The sequence below is a fragment of the Plectropomus leopardus genome, chromosome 7 (assembly GCF_026936395.1).
Source record: "Plectropomus leopardus strain MGB_pleo_1.0 chromosome 7, ASM2693639v1, whole genome shotgun sequence".
NCBI lineage: Eukaryota > Metazoa > Chordata > Actinopteri > Perciformes > Serranidae > Plectropomus > Plectropomus leopardus.
Genome location: NC_142182.1, coordinates 31,165,867 through 31,182,500, shown reverse-complemented (window position 1 = coordinate 31,182,500; position 16,634 = coordinate 31,165,867). Strand labels below are relative to the sequence as shown.

Sequence of the window (16,634 nt, the reverse complement as noted above, 5' to 3'; positions counted from 1 at the left end):
TAAAAATAAAATTTAAAAATCTGTCAAAAAATACACATTACACACTGTTAAAACAAAATCATTGTGCAGCACCTGTCCATGAGGCAAATCTGTTAGCCAGCATTTATGTATTATTGAAACATATTGGCCAAGTAGCTGTGTTAGTATTTCAAGTATACACACATTCTTGTGAGCCACATTAGATCGTTTTTTAACTTCTACAGCACTCTGACATAACATTCACCTCAGAAACAAACATGCTGTAAAAAAGAGAATTTACTAATAATTCTTATTTTAATAGCTAAGCATTGTATACACCATAAAGGGATATGTTTATACATGGCACTTTAGGCTGCCCTACACGTTATTGTAGGCCCAGATTAACATGCAGCTCAATTCCATACATGTAGTAAGGGGTCCTTGCTCGATCTCTATTTCAGCTAAGGGTTTCTTGGCCTGAAAAACGTTGGAAGTATCCTAGAATAATTAATCGTTAGTGATTGCAGATCTATTAAAAATGTGTGAAGAAATAAATTCTGAAAATAAAATAAATTATTATAAAAATGATTTCCTTTTGGAAGTTGTGCACTGGGGGACATGACCTACGTATTTCAAAAAATCCTAAATAAAAATAGGATTTTAATATACATTTAGTGTTCATTGTTTATTTAAAGTGTTCACATATTTTTTTAAATTTACAATAAAATACAGTCATAGGCCACTGGACTATCATTCAGTCATGGGAAGTAAAGGGTTGAAGGTTTTCAGATCCTGGTTAGGAAGCCCAGATGAAGGCTGCTCGGGACCTGCAGCAGCTCCAGAGCCTGCGAGGATGGGCAGAAAGGAAACATGACCTGGAAGCGATAATCCGAGTCGACCATCAGCTGTGTGGATCCTTCACGATCTTGTAGTAATGACTGCAGCAGGGAACAGATTGGCATAATTAGTATAGTACAGTATGGCAGATGAACAAATATTTTAATTTATTATTTTTACACTAAACTGTATTTTAAAGACACAGTTCACCTCCAAATTAAAAATACAGATTTATTTCCTCTTACCTGTAGTGCTATTTATCAGTCTAGATTATTTTGGTTTGAGTTGCTGAGTGTTGGACATATTGACCATAGAGATGTCAGTCTTCTCTCCAATAAATGGAACCAGATGGCACTCAGTTTGTGGTACTCAAAGTGTTTTTTTAAAAACTCAGCAGCAATGTCTCTACAGAAATAATGACCCAGTTACTCAGGATAATCCCCAGAGCTTGTTGTGAGTAGTTTCAGGAAGAAACTATTTTCTTTTCACCAAACTACATCTTCAGAGTGATTTATCATGCAGAAGAAAGCATGAATCTACTCATGGACACTCGGTCTTGTGACAGCGCGGGATGTAAACATTAATGGCATTTTTCCCAGCTGAGCTTTAAAGTAAGCTAGCTCAATGCCGCTAGGTGAGCTATGCACGCTTCCTTCTGTGCAGAAATAGTTCCAACAAGAAACAGTTTGCAACAAAGTCTGTGGACAACTTAAGTAACTAGGCCATCTCGTCCCATATCTCTATATACTGTATGTAGTTCTCTATATATCTATATATTGCATTGGAGAGAAGGCAGACACCTCTACTGCCGATATCTCCAACACACGGCAATTCACACCAAAACTACATGAATTGATAAATAGCACAACAGGTAAGAGAATAATATGCATTTTTAATTTTGGGGTGAACTGTCCCTTTATATTAGAAAAGCTTGTCACAATAAAATTTTTAAAAATCAGCAATCAAGCTCACCTGAACTTTACGGACAAATGACGATGTCACTCTTTTCTCAAAATCGTCAATGGGTGTGTAGGAGTTCAAAATCTTGACAATCTGCAAATTTGAATGTGAGTAGGTTTTTGTACATAGTGTAGACCTAAATTTCTCTAATATTAAGAATGTGTAGCATGAACAAAGTACCTGAACGGGGTTGAGTTCAGTGCATTTTTCAGTGATCTCATTGGCATCATCATCAGTGGACTTGTTGACCTGCAGTAGCCAGGCGGCCTGAGACAGCGGCCTCAGGGTATCTATAGCATTAGAGCTTTGCAGGTCCTTCTCCTTCAGCCATTCCTCCAGGTAACTGATGTTACACCTACAAAGAGAAGCCATGACCTCATTTTAATTTTGATAGGTGCGACCAGAAATGCACTAAAATATCCCGTCTCTTTGGCAGCCACAGTTTTTGCCCTAAGAGGCTGAAATTTAACATGGAGGTCAAATGTGTATGTGTGAAGTTGTGTGTTTGTGTTCATGCCAAATAGCTTTAAAGGGGCATGGTAATAAAAAGAGTATACTGCAAAAGGTGCATAACTTCCAAATAAATTTACGGACGTGCACAAGATTTTGTGAAAAGACTGGCAGCACATGAATGCACGGTAGCTATTTCAAATTTGCACTTCCTTTAATAAAAACAACCACAAACCTGATTTGCATTCCCTTCCTGCAGGAGCACATATCTTTGCGGAGCATGATATTGTTGAGGGTGGTTGCACCAATAAGGAAGAACATTTGCTTGACAGCCTGTTTGATGAGGCCCTGCTCCATGCCATGCTGGCTCATAGTGGAGTGGAAGACACTGAGCTGCTGAATGATGGTAGAGATGGTGTGCGTCTCCGAGTCCTCATAGATGCTGTTGGACCGCTTCCTGAAGCCTGTCGGCTTCATGCTGGAAATCCCCTGTAAGCTCTCGTGCTCCAACATACCGGGTACTGGTGGACAAGAAAGTAAAGCAGCACATTTTAAGATGCTGATAAAGGTTCAACATCTGCCTGTGATAATAATGATCTGATGAAAAAAATACCTATTGCAGGAGTAAGCGTCTTCTCCATGACCGAGAGAAACTGATGGTAGATTTGAATGGCCAGGTCACTGAGAATCTGTCTGTGCTCAGACAAGTCAAAATTCTTCAAGCAGTTCTTTTTCTGGCGAGGAGTATTTTGTTTCATGAACTCCTTTTGTGGACAGAAAGCAAAACAAGAATGTCAAAATATGCCTGCTACCGTATGTGATAGTATTGGCAAAACAACAGTGCAAATAGGATAAAAACAGTAAATTCCGACCTCCTCCCCGCTGTACTGCTTCAGGCAGTTGAGCAGCTGATATGTGTTTGAGAGCCAGAACGACAGCAGCTCAAAGTCTTTGTGGTAATTCTGAAACGAAAAAAACAATCATGTTGCTTTCATTTCTTTTCAGCAACCTAATTAGATATTTTTTCTAATACTTGTGTCTATACTTGTGACATGTTATTCTACTCATAAAACAAGTACATTTTTACTTTTGCAATAAATTTCACAAAGTGAAATAATGAGTAAACTAAACTGCCGTCAACATTCAGGCTACCTAATCTCAGATATGGATATGAGTAATAGCTTTTGGATCGCGTCCATTATATGTTTAGCAAATACAAATACAGTTGAGATAAAGGCTACTAGAAAGAGAATTAACCTCACCATGACGACCTTTTTGACACCTCCGATGATCCCGTTCATAAGAGACTTGAGTTTGAATTCGTCGTTCAGGTAGTCAGCGTGGCGGACGCACATGAAGAGGATGTAAGCAGGCAGGACAGGGATCATACTGACTGCCACACCTTTGGGCTTCAGGTCTATAAGCACAAGTTTCATGTATGTGTTATTTGCTCCTGCTCAAACTCAGAGGACCACAGATGCTTTCCCAGCATACACATAGACGAAAGCAGACAAATGAATGACTTTAATTTAAAATAAAGCAGAAGAAAAATACCCAGAATAATGTTTTGAATGAGCCTGGATTCGTCCTCTCTCTTGTACTCCAACATGCCGAGGTAATCTTTGGGAGTGGCAGGCGTAGATGTTTGCTTCATTGCTGCGAGAGACATTAAAGTGATTAACATGATAAGTTTTATTAGTTTTTATTATCTTAATCCTATTTTTTAATCTCAATTTACAAGCTATAGCTACCTCTCTGTGATGTTTCAAGGCTTTTTATTTGATTCAGGAGTTTCCTTATTAATCTGTCTTTCTGGTCAAGCTGCTCTTCAAAGTCCTGAAAGAAAAGCAGAATTTGTTAGTCTTTCACACACGTAATCACATACTGTAACAGTCTGTACCCCCCCCCACCACCCCCACACACACACACACACACACACACACACACACACACACACACACACACACACACACACACACACACACCATGTTCTCAGCAGTCAACTGTGAAGTCTCCTGTCTCAGTTTGTTCTTGGCCTCCATCTCCATCAGCAGCTGTCTCTTCAGGTGATCATTGTCCTCTTCCAGCTCCTCTAATCTGCCTTGAAGCTCCCTCTTCAGCTCCTCCAGCTCTTCAGCTTTCGCCTCAAAGTGCCTAAAAAAGGTGACACAAATCAGGATGGCTCAGAAAGCACTTCTTTAATCAAGATACAGACTCCAATTTGTGTATTTTACCTGCGTTGTAAGCTCTCTTCTTTAATCTTCCTTTGAAGAATGCTAGTGATCTCCTCAGTTTTTTCTTTTGGATGACATGGACAAAAAAACAGAATAAGTGAAATCTGAAAACGGCCTCCATAATGAAATAGTTGTATACTCAGATCTACCCTCTAGTTCTCTGCTCTGCTCCTCTATGCGGGCTTCCAACTCTTGTTTTTGTCTCTGCAGCTCTGAAGCCTGCAGTTTCAGCTCTGGAATAACCTGTGAATCACAAAAAATAAGGGGAAAGCACACATATATAGTATTTTCTGCACCTCATTCATCCCAAGAAATGAAATGTAGAATCAAGAATGTAACAACGCACTGAGTTCTCGCTGCTGAGCCTGGACACTTCTTGGCGAATGCTCTCATTGACATTACTTTTCTCCTGGAACAGGCTTTGCAACTTGCTGTTCTCATTTTGGAGGTGGTCCACTTTCAATTTCAAGCCCTCCATCTGGGTCTCATAGCTCTCCTTCTGCTCCCTCTGGTGGTTTTCCAGTATTCTGCCATAAAAGATGGAGCCGTGTCAAACAGGATGTAGTGTAAACAGGCATGTCACAAAGGTACATATATAACAATAATATTAAGTGAACAAATGAATATGGTTGTCAGTAAAAATAGACCTGGATGCTTTCTGCAGCCCATCGAAGGCTGCCAGCAAATCTTCAACTTCATAAATCTTCTCAGAGTCATCTGGAGTTAGCCTTCAGAGAAACAATGAGTGAGATTAAAAGCCTAAATGACATATTAGATATGTGCTACCATTGAACCTGCATTGCTGCAAATCCATCCTGCAGTACTGTTGTATACAAGCGTCACTCACATACAAATCCTCTTTTTCATGCATATATATAGTGCTTATTACATTCTCTCATCCCACATCTCATTCCTTTTTCTTACTACATTTGTGCATTTCTGTTGGCTAAACTTATTTTACTTGCTAACGTTTACAAACAATCATCATTTTCATGTATGGTTATGGTGCAACATTTTATATTTTATTTTAAATGTTATTTATGTCATTCCATCTTATCTCACATCTTATTGTCACTTTGTCTTATTTTATCTTCATTTTTATATATTTTTAATTTTTTTTTAACTCTTATGTTTATGTATTCTATCTTTACTATTCATCCTAATTTTTCTTCATGTTTATCTGTTTTTACCTCTATTTTTGTATCTTATTTAATATTTAATTTTTTACTTTTTTTCACGTTTATCAATTTTATTTCCATCCTCTTTTATCTTTCTGTTTTATATTTATTTTTAATGTTTATCTATTTTATCTTATTTTACATTGATGTTTAGCTGTTTTATCTTTCTTTTTGTATCTAATTTTATCTTAATTTTTACCAATTTTATCTTTTTTTAATTTTATTTTTAGCTATATTATTGTTCTTTTCTTATTAAATCTTTATTTTATTTTATGTATTTTGCCTTTAATTTGATATTGTACTGTTTTCAATTATTTCTTTTTGTACTTATTGCAAGTTTTACTGCTAAACCAACATGTTCTCTTATCCAGTATATTTCATTGTCAGGTGGCTCTGAGATACGAATAATAAAGTAAAAACTGAACTGAAACTGAGAATAAAGAACAACTTTGTGAGAGAAATAAATTATTTGGATTACCCCAAAAGAACTTCTTCTTCGACAACACCACCAAGAAGTCGTCTCGTAATATCGGCCATTTTAGCTGCAGAAAGATATTCAGGGATCATAATCAGTTTTTATTTAGGTATAATGATGTATCATTTTTGTACCCGAAGATATGTAAGTACCAGTCAGTACCTCTTGCTTGTTCTGACTGTTGCTTTATCTTTCGGTCCATGGTATTTCTCTGATTTTGCAGGTTGTTGAGATCCCTGCGTAGCTCGGGAATGATCTTGACGTGTTTGGTGAGCTGGATGTTCTGATCCTGCAGGTCAGAGTTAACCTGGCCCGCCTCCTCAATCTTTCTGTGCAGACTGACTCTCTCCTCTTTCAATCTCTTAATCTCCTCTTTCAGATTTTCCACCTCCTTCTCATGGTCCTGTCTCTGGATTTCAGCGTTGTTCTCTGCAATTCTGCCAAAAATAGTGGTAACTGAAAAAACTGAGCAAACTGAAAATGCTCAGCCAAAATTTTACTTTGCTTTTAATTTTAAAAAAAAATGTAACGCTCCGCACTGTTGAGGAGGTAGTTTGTATGTTTTTATTACTTACTTTCTGAGCCTTGCTTCATATTCTTTCTCCTCCAGGAGGTCCCTCTTTGTTTGATCAAAGCTCTCTGTAAGAGTGTCAAAATGGTCACAAATGTGGTACAAAATACAATAAGAGTAGCACACACAGGAACCTTGATTCTTATTACCTTTGGCCTCTTTGGTGGAAGTTTCAAACTTCTTCTCCAAGTTCTGCTTTTCAAGGTTAAGAGCATCTATTTCTTTCTTGAGCTGGGCAGTTGTCTGGAGCAAGAATAGAAAAGTTTTTTTTAAAGGGCTCATGAATATGCAAGTCGAAAACAGCTGTGCTTGCCGTGATTTTTTTTTTAAATGCTGCTATCTCTAGCTTACTAGTTAATTATTTTGTTACCTCAAGAAAATTAGTTTTCTTATCTTGAGATAACAAGATAATCAGTCTGTTATCACAAGAAAAGAAGAAGCAGTTTACTATTATTGCTTATGATGTTGTTTATGTTTATCAGAGATTATGCGTGCCATGCCAGCATGTTAGATGGCATCTAGACAACTGTGGTAACTGATTTAGGGCCCGTACAAATGCAGCATTTTTTGCACCCTCAAAACCATTTTTTTTTGCAGTGTGGATATGTGGAAGGCGCTCTGAAAGCAAGAGTGACACAAGCCTTCCTAACACCTGTATTTCAGGATTTGACAGCTGTGCCCTTGGTTAAACAAAATTTAAATTTTAGAACACAGCAATGTGTTCTGCAAGTCATGTGAGGAGGAAAAACGGTCACAGCCATTAAATATTTTTCTTTTCTTCCTTAAATACCTACTCTGGGAGTACCACTTTTGATCAATGCATCAGACTGTACTTCAAAGCAGAAATTGAGTCTTTCTGTTTGAGATAACAGTCCTCATCAGTCAGTTATGAATCCTCCCTGAAAATCATGACAGTGATTTTGAAATCAAATGTGATTTAAATGAACCAGAAACTCATTTTTGAGTTCTGTATTATTATCCCGTGATCTCAAGAAAACAAAACTTGTTCTCTCATAATAAATGATTTGTTACCTTGAGAAATCTGCCTTTTTGTAACATGAATTAACCCATTATCATGAGAAATTGAGCCTTGTTATCTTGAGATAACAGTATATTTAACATGTGATCTTAAGTTATTGCAATTTAAATAATAATTGCAGACACAGTCGTTGTAAGCTTCTGAACAAAAACTCAAACTTCAAAACAAACAAAAAGCTCCAAAGACCCAAAAAACTGTATCAGATTTTAAACATCAGCTTCAGCACTGACCAGAGTAGCATCTTCTTTTGCTTTCTTCTCTCTCGCCTCCAAAGACGCCCTCTGGTTGGTTGATTTTTCCAGCTGTGTCTCTACAACCTGAAGCCTGTCCACGGTATGAGAATGGGAATTGGCCAAGCTTGTCAGTCTTTCCATCAATCCACGGTTCTCTTTGCTCTACGAAGACACGGGGATTCAGTTGCATCCTCTGCATAAGAGCCACAGCTTAAGTAACCTTGTAAGCATTTTTACCTGCTCTTCAATCTTCTTTTTGAGCTTCTGTACCCTGTAGGAGAGCTGAACGTTGAGAACCAGCCGACGCATGGTTTGAAAACGCCGTCGTGCCAGCCACGCTCTGGCATACTTCTGTAGTATCAGAGCTTTCTGCTCCTCCATCATCTGAAAGTTAACAAAAAAGCAGAGCATGAATCAGATTTGGTCACATTTTGTATTTTGTAATGTTAATACGCCGACCTTACAGACCTTCTTGTACTGTTTACGGGCCATCCAACCTCGTGTAAAGGCCTGGATGGTGATGGAGGCCAGACGGACCAACTGGTAAATCTGTCTCATGCGGTAACCTCTCCAGTATCTCTGGATCACCACTGATGCCCAGCCCTGCTTCAATGTTGCAGCACTCACAGTTTTACTGCAAAACAAAACAAAAAATACCCTAGCAGATGCAACAGAGGATGTAGGACAACAAAGCTGTGAAGTGAACGCCTCTAACCGGATTGTCCTCTCCCCACGGATGTACTGTTGGATGATGATGGCAGCCTGTCTCATACGCAGGTACTTCCTCCTCTGGCTCCACCCACGGACATGTTTCTGGATGGTCACACAGGCTCCTCTCAGTCGGTCCAGACGCAGCTTCTCAAGATAAGCTACCTGACCGGCTCGGAAGAAGATCTTTGTCCGACCAAACTTGAACTGGTTGGGGTCCTAGAGATCAAGCCATGAGGGCAAAGTTATGCACAAACATACTGTGCATGAATATGCATGACAATGTAAAAGTTAAAAAGGCAGCTAACCTGAATCAACCTCTGCAGCACATTCTTGCAGGTCTGTTTCTTGTCACTGAGGTCAGCCTCCAGATGTGACATTAGGATACTGTATCGGCTGTAAAACTCAATGTATGTCCACCTTCAAACAAAAAAAACAAACATGTTTTGCCATTACAACACAAGCAGATTAAGTTTTTTTGCTAAAATGAAATCTAGTAAGAGAAAATCACCTGGACGGATAGCTCTGTGCACTGATACGAATAGTTTCAAGGACTCCACAGGCTCGCAGCTGCTGCACCACCCGCCTGGAGTCATATCTCAAAAAAAAAAGCAAACACTCACTTAAACCAAAAACACAAAAACATGCACAAATAACTCAGAACATAGAGTGGATTATTTTACACACAGTTCAATCATCACTCACTCAAATGGGAGCTTTTCATCATTGGGCTTAATGCAGCGTACATAGTGTGGGGTGGTAGCATTCAGTGTTTCCATCAGTAAAGAGAGGGAGCTGCAGAACTACAGTCAACCACAAAGTTCATGAAAACAGATAAAAATATGACATGCAAACTCAGTTATATTCCATACACATAGAGAATATTATGGAAACTTCAGTAAGTCAGTTTAATCTCATGGGAGCAGCGACAGTAAGTAAACATTTTCACCTTATCTCCCACTGAGGTTCTCAGCTGTTTATTGGCTGGTTTCACTCCAGGCCTGGCAGGCCTCACTTTGACACCTTTACTGTTCACAGTGCTTTGCCCCTCCTCTTGGAAAAAGTTGGCCAGGAAAGGAAACTGATAACAGTTGCAAGCAGGAGAAAGGTGTTAAGATGAGGAAAACAAAGCTACAAGGGTTGGCTATAAAGATAAAGATTTTTCGTTTTGTTTACCACTGTGAAATATTGAAAAAAGGTCTTTGATTACCTTACTGACTCTCATAGTGTCAACCAGTTCATCATAGAGAGCATCTCTGTTCTTTTCAAGAAAACCTCTGCACTGATATTCCACCTGTTTGAAGAAAAGGAGTCACAAAAGTGTTTAAAAAAAGCATTTTAGATAACCAAAAGCATAAATAGTTAATAATAGTAGGAGAAACATTTGAGCAGGAAATGGGTCTTTCAGGGTCAGCAGACTACACCTTATCTGCAAAGTGTTGAATCACAAATGCATCATTTGATAACCTCGGCTTCTCAAACAGAGGATTGGCATGAAGATAGTTGAACAGCTTTTGCAGCCAGCTTTGGTCAGTGCCCTGTGGAAACTGTGAAGTGAAAAGACATATGTGCATCTCAGCAATGGATGGATTACTGAACAGGCTTACAACTTGGTACAGGCCAAAGGCCTTTCCCGGTATTCACTTGCAAAATGCAACTTAAAAAGAAACATACCAATTTGGAAGAGCCTCAAGCACAGAAATCATTAAAAACACAATCCAAGGAGATGAAAATGTTAATTGTAAAAGTTTAGGTCAATTCAGTTACCAAACATTCTTCATCAAGCAAGTCCAGGATCCCCATTTTTGCTTCTATTAGGTCAATGACCGGCTGGTTGTCATAGAAATCTATCAGCGTCCACGGGATGTCCTCTTTCATGTACTCCTCTTGCTCCAGCTTGAACACATGCTGATTGAAAACAGAGAAAGAATAACACATGGAGCAGAAAACCGTTTGTATTCCGTAATTTGCGATGATTTTGGATGGATGGTGATTCATACCAAGTTAAATTGCTGTTGAAGCTTTTCATTTGCGTAGTTGATACAAAACTGTTCAAAGCTGTTGATGTCAAATGTTTCAAAGCTGAGGACAATGGACAGAAAGATTACATCAAAAATGGAAGCCAGAGAGACCATAATTATCACACAGCTATAGAAAAATGCATTATGTAAATTATGTATCTGTGTTACCCATAAATGTCCAGAACACCAATGAAAGCATGTTGCTTTCCTGGAACCTTTAGTGCTGTATTTATCCTGTTAATAATACAGTCAAACAGATGGGCATAGATCTGTTTGGCAAGGGCATCTTTGGCATTTACTGCCCGCTCTTTGGGCACTGGCTTCACCACCGTCTCAGCCACCAGAACGATCTTCCGGTGGCACAGCCAACGCGCCAACTCCTCAGCGCTTATGCCCAGCAGCTCACAGAAGATTTCCAGGTGTGGATCACTGGGCTGGAGGGTATGCAAATGAAGTTTTGTATTTAACTAGGTTAATGTTTTAAGATCAAACAAAAAGCAATGTCAAACATGGAGCATTCAGACTCACAGGAACTGATGATTTTCCATCTCCAGAGTTTCTGATTTCCACATTTCCCAAATGCAGAATGGCCGCCAAAACTTTGAACACATCTGACTGAAAGTCCTCTTTTAACCCTAGTGAAGCATAGAGGAAAATAACATAAAAGTCACACTGAAGTAAGTTGAAGTTTAACAGATAAGATGGTTTTGTTTTTTTTTTTACCGAGCAGTGAGAAGGTCCGCTGAGTCTCCTCCATGTCTTTCTTGTCGTCCACACCTTCAATAGTGATCTCACCGCCCATGCAGGTGTACCGGAACTTATCTGCACTCACTACAGATGACAGGATGATATAATCAGGCACTTTTACAATGAAATGATTAAATAAGGATACACACACATATATATATATATATATATATATATATATATATATATATATATATATATATATATATATATATATATATATAGATGCATGCATGTTCTAAGAGGCTGCTCGGTCTGAAATCTACAGAATGAACCATAAACACAAACACTCACACAGTCTTAGACGTTTGAACTCTGGCAGGTGAGCACAGGAACACATCTGGTAGAATATGTGATAGTTTCGCTCGTCGTCTGCCTAAATGAAACAATAGTATATTTAGGGCTGAAAGTAACATTTATTTTCATGGTCAGATATTTTCTTGATTCATTGATTAGTTGTTTGATCGATAAAATGTCAGAAATTGTCGGTAATTGTCTATCTGTGTTTCCCGAAGCCCAAGATGACGTTAAATGTCTTGTTTTATCCATAACCCAAAGATATTCATTTTCTGTCGTAGAAAAAATAGAAAATCCAATTTTCCAATTTTTTTCACATTTTAAGGTCCAGTGTAGCAGACTTGGTATATAATATTCACAGCTACGTTTTAATTAGTTGATAATCACCAGTAATTAAGTATTGCTGGGGTTTGTTACCTTAGAATGAGCTGTTTATATCTACAGAGTGCGTTCTCTCCCACTGAGTGTGCCATATTTCTACAGTAGCCCAGAACAGACAAACCAACCACTGGCTCTAGAAAGGACTATTTGCGTTTTCATGTTGGCCACTGTAGCTCTCCTTCACAGTCGGCACGCAGGAGAAGGTTCAGTTTTGCAACCTCACTGCTAGATGCCACTAAATCCTGCACACTGGACCTTTGAGAAGCTAAAATCTGAGATTTTTTCCTTTTTTTTTCTTAAAAAATTACTTAAAACTGATTAATCATTTATCAAATTAGTTGGGGATCAATTCAATAGCTGACAACTTAATGATTAATCATTGCAGCTCCAAGTGTAATTGTTATGGATCACATATTAGAAAAATAACTTGATATCCTTTTTTTATTCACAAGTACCTGAAAAATGACTCTGGATTTCTCTAGGAGATAGGTCCTCATGTTCGCTCCAATGATCCGGTACCTCTTGTCAAAGCTGATCTCTGTGTATTTCCCAAAACGGCTGCTGTTGTCATTTCTGGTGGTTTTGGCGTTTCCTATTGCCTGACAGAAAATACCTCAGGTCATCAAGTTTCTTTTCAAGTTATCACAAGGATAAAAATCGTCTTTATTAATGAATTGGGTGCTTCATATCAGTTGAACGCTGTCATAGTGCTTTGAAACATTGAGTGAGTAGGGCTCATGCTCCAGTGAAATCCTACCTCTGTTATCGGATTGGATGCCAGGACTTTGTCTTCAACTCGAGTTTTACTTCCTGATTTGCTCACAACAGCGAAGTACCTCATTGCGTATCGAGCAGAAACTGTTTTACCAGCTCCAGATTCACCGCTGACGATGATAGACTGGTTCTTATGGTTTCTGAGGGAAAAAAAAAGACTACAGGTATGACTAATAATAATAATAATAGTAAAAATAATAATAATAATACATTTCATTGAATGGCACATTTTATTTCACTTAAGGTCACCTTACATTACATCAATCAGAAATGGAAGATACAAGCAACAGCAACCAGTGATAGAACATCTATGCAACGTATAATGAAGCATACATTAAGCAACAAAGCAGCAGTAATAAAACATCTATAAAATTAGCAATAAAACATACAAAAAGCAGCAGAACAAAGCTCAACAATTAGTTAGAATCCCTATAAAATAAGATGCAGTTGTCGCACTTAAAGACAGTTATTAGAATAGGGGGGTGGCTGAGGTATATCTATCTATCTATCTATACATACACACACACACACACACACACACACACACATATATATATATATATATATATATATATATATATACACACAAAATAAGGACATTCAAAGTTTGAGAGTCCTCCTCCGTAGGCCAAATAAAAAACTAGAATTCCCTCCCCAGTGCTTAAAAAAAATATCTGAAGTGCCTCTTCATTTTGCACTACCCCCTCCGCTCTCATAAATTAAGAACAGTCCCTAAACTACATTAAAATCATTGGTTTTAACTGTACTTGATGTGATAGTTTTAGCTTTTATTTACCTGGCCATCTGTTTGTAAGCCTCCTCTGCCACTGCAAATATATGCGGGTCCATGTCTCCCATGTTCTGGCCTGAGTAGGCATGAATGACTGCATCTCCATAGATATGAAGCTGTTTGTATGGATTTACGGCCACCAGTATAATACCTGAAAATGAGGAAACCACACAGGCTGAGACAAGAGCACAAATTCCCAACAACCTACACTTTAATGCTTATATCGATTTTGACAGTTAAAATATGTTTAAACAGTACCACAGTAAGTGTAGATGATTCTGGACTCCACAAATCGCACTTTAAGGTTGTGTAGTACTGCAGGTTCATGCAGGTAGCTGAGAGCAGTGAGGTCATTCTCTCCCACCAAGATGTCTGGGTTGCGGAGTGGAGGCAGTTGTGGTTTTGATGGGTCGACTGGGTAGTAGTGCTCCTGTACAGTTATGTAAAAGAGGCATGCCAGCTGTTGCTTCTCACCATCACAAATCCAGTGCAATTACATGTGAAGGTGTTATTAGTCACTTTTTTATACTTACAGTGCCATCTTCAAGAAGCAATTCAAGAACATTATCCCCAATATGAAAGTCTCTCATAATCTCGGCTGATTTCCAAACAAGATCTGCATCTGGTATCCACACCCTGTTGTACTGAGAGAGACATGTTGATAAATCATCAATGCTTACTATAAAGTTATCAAAACATATAACACTGCAAATGTTATGATATTTCCCTGTGTGAGCATGTACTTAATAAACTGAGGACCTTAGTTTATTTCTCATTTCACAGCAAGTTATCATTTATATATACCTGTGTATTAACAATTCATAAAGATTTACATTTAAAAGTTGCAAATGAATAAATAGTTGGGTATTTAGACTTAATTCAAGTCCAGTCTCGACATCCTGCAAACCTGCCTGAGCCCTGACAAAGTTTCCATATGTTTCTGGAAATTCACATTAGATCTTATTTGAATAAAAACATGGCGCTTTTCTCTTACCTCGGTGTACAGCTCCAATAAGGCCATGTTTAAGCATTATTTCTTTTAACCTCTCCGTCCGTTTATTTATCAGCTGTTGTTTCAGTGTACTTTCCAGGTTACCAGCGAGTTTTCTCCCTACCCCTCACAACTAAACCAGAAACACTGGAGTCAAGGAAAACGAAATTACACCACTTTTTCCGGTAGCAATTTTCAAAATAATATTCGCTAAATGAATTCAAACTCATTTGAAACACACTGAACACATACTTCACCACAAAATACTTCACTACACACATTATACTTTATGTGTGTAAATGTTTGCACAGTTGTCTGTCTGATATTTATTCTTAGCGACAGTTTCATGAATATGCATTTCTATTATTATACTGTGTAAGTGTTACATTTAATTTATACTTAAATTATGGTGTGAAAAACCGACAGACTGATTCCTGACCTGACTGTTGAGCTTTTTTCAGCTATCTCTTTTGTATTGAATGCAACATGGTTTTGCAGTGTGCTAAATGTTTCTACTATTATATATATATGTGTGTGTGTGTGTGTGTGTGTGTGTAGTATACTATGTCTGTTTTTGAACTCTTGTGTACCAACTAGGGGTGGCACTTTTAATTTCAATGTTTTCTGCACAGCACAGTGACAATAAATGCTTTCTATAATATTCTAATTCTAGTTTCACTATTATTTATTTAGATCTGAAGGGCATGAGGTCCCAAGATTAATTTGAGGGGGTCTGATGGGTTTCAGCTAGATAAAGTGGGATGTTCAAGAAAAAAAAAATCTATAGCCTAAAAAAAACATTTTAATTGTAACTACTTTTTTTCCAGTGTAATACTGGATACACCCATATCATCGGGCATATAAAGATCATTCAAAGTAAATAATTATTTGGTTAAACCCCTCCTGACTCACATGCGCAATAAAATCATAACCTGTAACGTCGGATTACAAGATATCGTTGCTTGATTATTAAGGGTCCCAAAAATTGTTAGAAACCAACACTGTTAGAATCGTCCCATCTAAAGAGTGACAAACCTGATGCTTTTATTCTGAAAGCCTCGTCACTCATACCGCAGGTGTGTCTCGTGCCTTCCTGGTTGACTTGTCGCTCACCTGCTGCGGACGCGGACTCTGACTCGGTGACTCCGCCCTCCCGTCTTGTGACAGCGGCTCGTCAGTCAGTGGGTGTGCTAGTTTGATCAAGGATCCTGCCAACAAAAGGAACCGGATTCAGACCTCAGTCAGCTCATGTGAAGACGCATCACAGTAACTGCTTGACCACAAGTTTACAGGCTAAAGCTATATTTTTTTAAGAAAATGTTTACCAATAATACCCTAATAACTTGTTCCACAATATCACTGCACTTTTTGTTTTTTACATAGAGACTTCTACAAGGAAACACATTAACACATTCCTGGTGTGCACTGCTGAGACGACATTAATCAGCCATTAACTTTTAGCCATGTTCATATGAAGCACATGCAAATAAGAGCAATGGTGTTAATGAAAGGATAAAAGATTAAAGGCTCTTGCAGTTTAGCTTGGTGAGCATGTCATGTCCAAGTATCACTTAAATTGAAGGCCAATAGTTAGTTACATCAGTCCAGTACATGAAGCCTATATTTATAAATTATAGATCCCAAATGTTTCCATGTCAAGTCCTGTCAAAAGACAAAAGTCTTTAAGTCAAGTCTCACAGCTATTCTCCAAAGCTGATGAGGATTAGAGTAAACATCCTTGTTAAAAGATATTTTTCCATAAGGGATTTCTATTGCTCAATACAATTATATACCTCATTACTTAACTATTAATCATTATAACATTGAATATGTCAGTTTCACAACATTAGCATTTCCAACAGTTTCTTTGGAACTACCAAGTGGCTCCTCGTTGAAGAAAAAAATAAACTGAGTTTGAGATACCAGATCAATAACACCTTTTGAGATGGTGAAACTCTTTGTGTAGTATTTTAAAGTACTTTAAACCATC

The 16,634-nt window shown here is 38.1% G+C and overlaps 1 protein-coding gene across 2 annotated transcripts in view; it reads right to left on the bottom strand.

Annotated features, from left to right (window-relative positions):
• The window catches only part of myo5c (myosin VC), a 17,174-nt gene extending 683 nt beyond the window's left edge, over positions 1 to 16,491 (bottom strand). The window contains exons 1-40 of one of the 2 annotated variants that reach the window (XM_042496021.2): positions 15,758 to 16,491; positions 14,187 to 14,297; positions 13,912 to 14,083; positions 13,660 to 13,804; positions 12,847 to 13,003; positions 12,545 to 12,688; positions 11,706 to 11,787; positions 11,388 to 11,495; positions 11,193 to 11,299; positions 10,833 to 11,098; positions 10,644 to 10,725; positions 10,411 to 10,551; positions 10,068 to 10,190; positions 9,854 to 9,937; positions 9,593 to 9,724; positions 9,349 to 9,446; positions 9,155 to 9,241; positions 8,952 to 9,063; positions 8,651 to 8,862; positions 8,404 to 8,569; positions 8,173 to 8,319; positions 7,933 to 8,097; positions 6,813 to 6,906; positions 6,668 to 6,731; positions 6,255 to 6,529; positions 6,096 to 6,159; positions 5,087 to 5,167; positions 4,786 to 4,966; positions 4,589 to 4,682; positions 4,440 to 4,503; positions 4,191 to 4,359; positions 3,957 to 4,041; positions 3,760 to 3,861; positions 3,468 to 3,622; positions 3,078 to 3,167; positions 2,819 to 2,969; positions 2,441 to 2,726; positions 1,936 to 2,110; positions 1,768 to 1,848; positions 1 to 896 (exon numbers count right to left, since the gene is read on the bottom strand). The exon at positions 1 to 896 is cut by the window's left edge and continues 683 nt beyond it. In XM_042496021.2, coding sequence (XP_042351955.2) covers positions 744 to 896; positions 1,768 to 1,848; positions 1,936 to 2,110; positions 2,441 to 2,726; positions 2,819 to 2,969; positions 3,078 to 3,167; positions 3,468 to 3,622; positions 3,760 to 3,861; positions 3,957 to 4,041; positions 4,191 to 4,359; positions 4,440 to 4,503; positions 4,589 to 4,682; positions 4,786 to 4,966; positions 5,087 to 5,167; positions 6,096 to 6,159; positions 6,255 to 6,529; positions 6,668 to 6,731; positions 6,813 to 6,906; positions 7,933 to 8,097; positions 8,173 to 8,319; positions 8,404 to 8,569; positions 8,651 to 8,862; positions 8,952 to 9,063; positions 9,155 to 9,241; positions 9,349 to 9,446; positions 9,593 to 9,724; positions 9,854 to 9,937; positions 10,068 to 10,190; positions 10,411 to 10,551; positions 10,644 to 10,725; positions 10,833 to 11,098; positions 11,193 to 11,299; positions 11,388 to 11,495; positions 11,706 to 11,787; positions 12,545 to 12,688; positions 12,847 to 13,003; positions 13,660 to 13,804; positions 13,912 to 14,083; positions 14,187 to 14,243 — 5,151 coding nt within the window. In that variant the 5' untranslated portion in view covers positions 14,244 to 14,297; positions 15,758 to 16,491 and the 3' untranslated portion in view covers positions 1 to 743. Of the gene's footprint in view, positions 897 to 1,767; positions 1,849 to 1,935; positions 2,111 to 2,440; positions 2,727 to 2,818; positions 2,970 to 3,077; positions 3,168 to 3,467; positions 3,623 to 3,759; positions 3,862 to 3,956; positions 4,042 to 4,190; positions 4,360 to 4,439; positions 4,504 to 4,588; positions 4,683 to 4,785; positions 4,967 to 5,086; positions 5,168 to 6,095; positions 6,160 to 6,254; positions 6,530 to 6,667; positions 6,732 to 6,812; positions 6,907 to 7,932; positions 8,098 to 8,172; positions 8,320 to 8,403; positions 8,570 to 8,650; positions 8,863 to 8,951; positions 9,064 to 9,154; positions 9,242 to 9,348; positions 9,447 to 9,592; positions 9,725 to 9,853; positions 9,938 to 10,067; positions 10,191 to 10,410; positions 10,552 to 10,643; positions 10,726 to 10,832; positions 11,099 to 11,192; positions 11,300 to 11,387; positions 11,496 to 11,705; positions 11,788 to 12,544; positions 12,689 to 12,846; positions 13,004 to 13,659; positions 13,805 to 13,911; positions 14,084 to 14,186; positions 14,298 to 14,647; positions 14,803 to 15,757 lie in introns of those variants that run through there. The other variant, XM_042496020.2, reaches the window with a different exon arrangement.
• Positions 16,492 to 16,634: the final 143 nt, after the last annotated feature.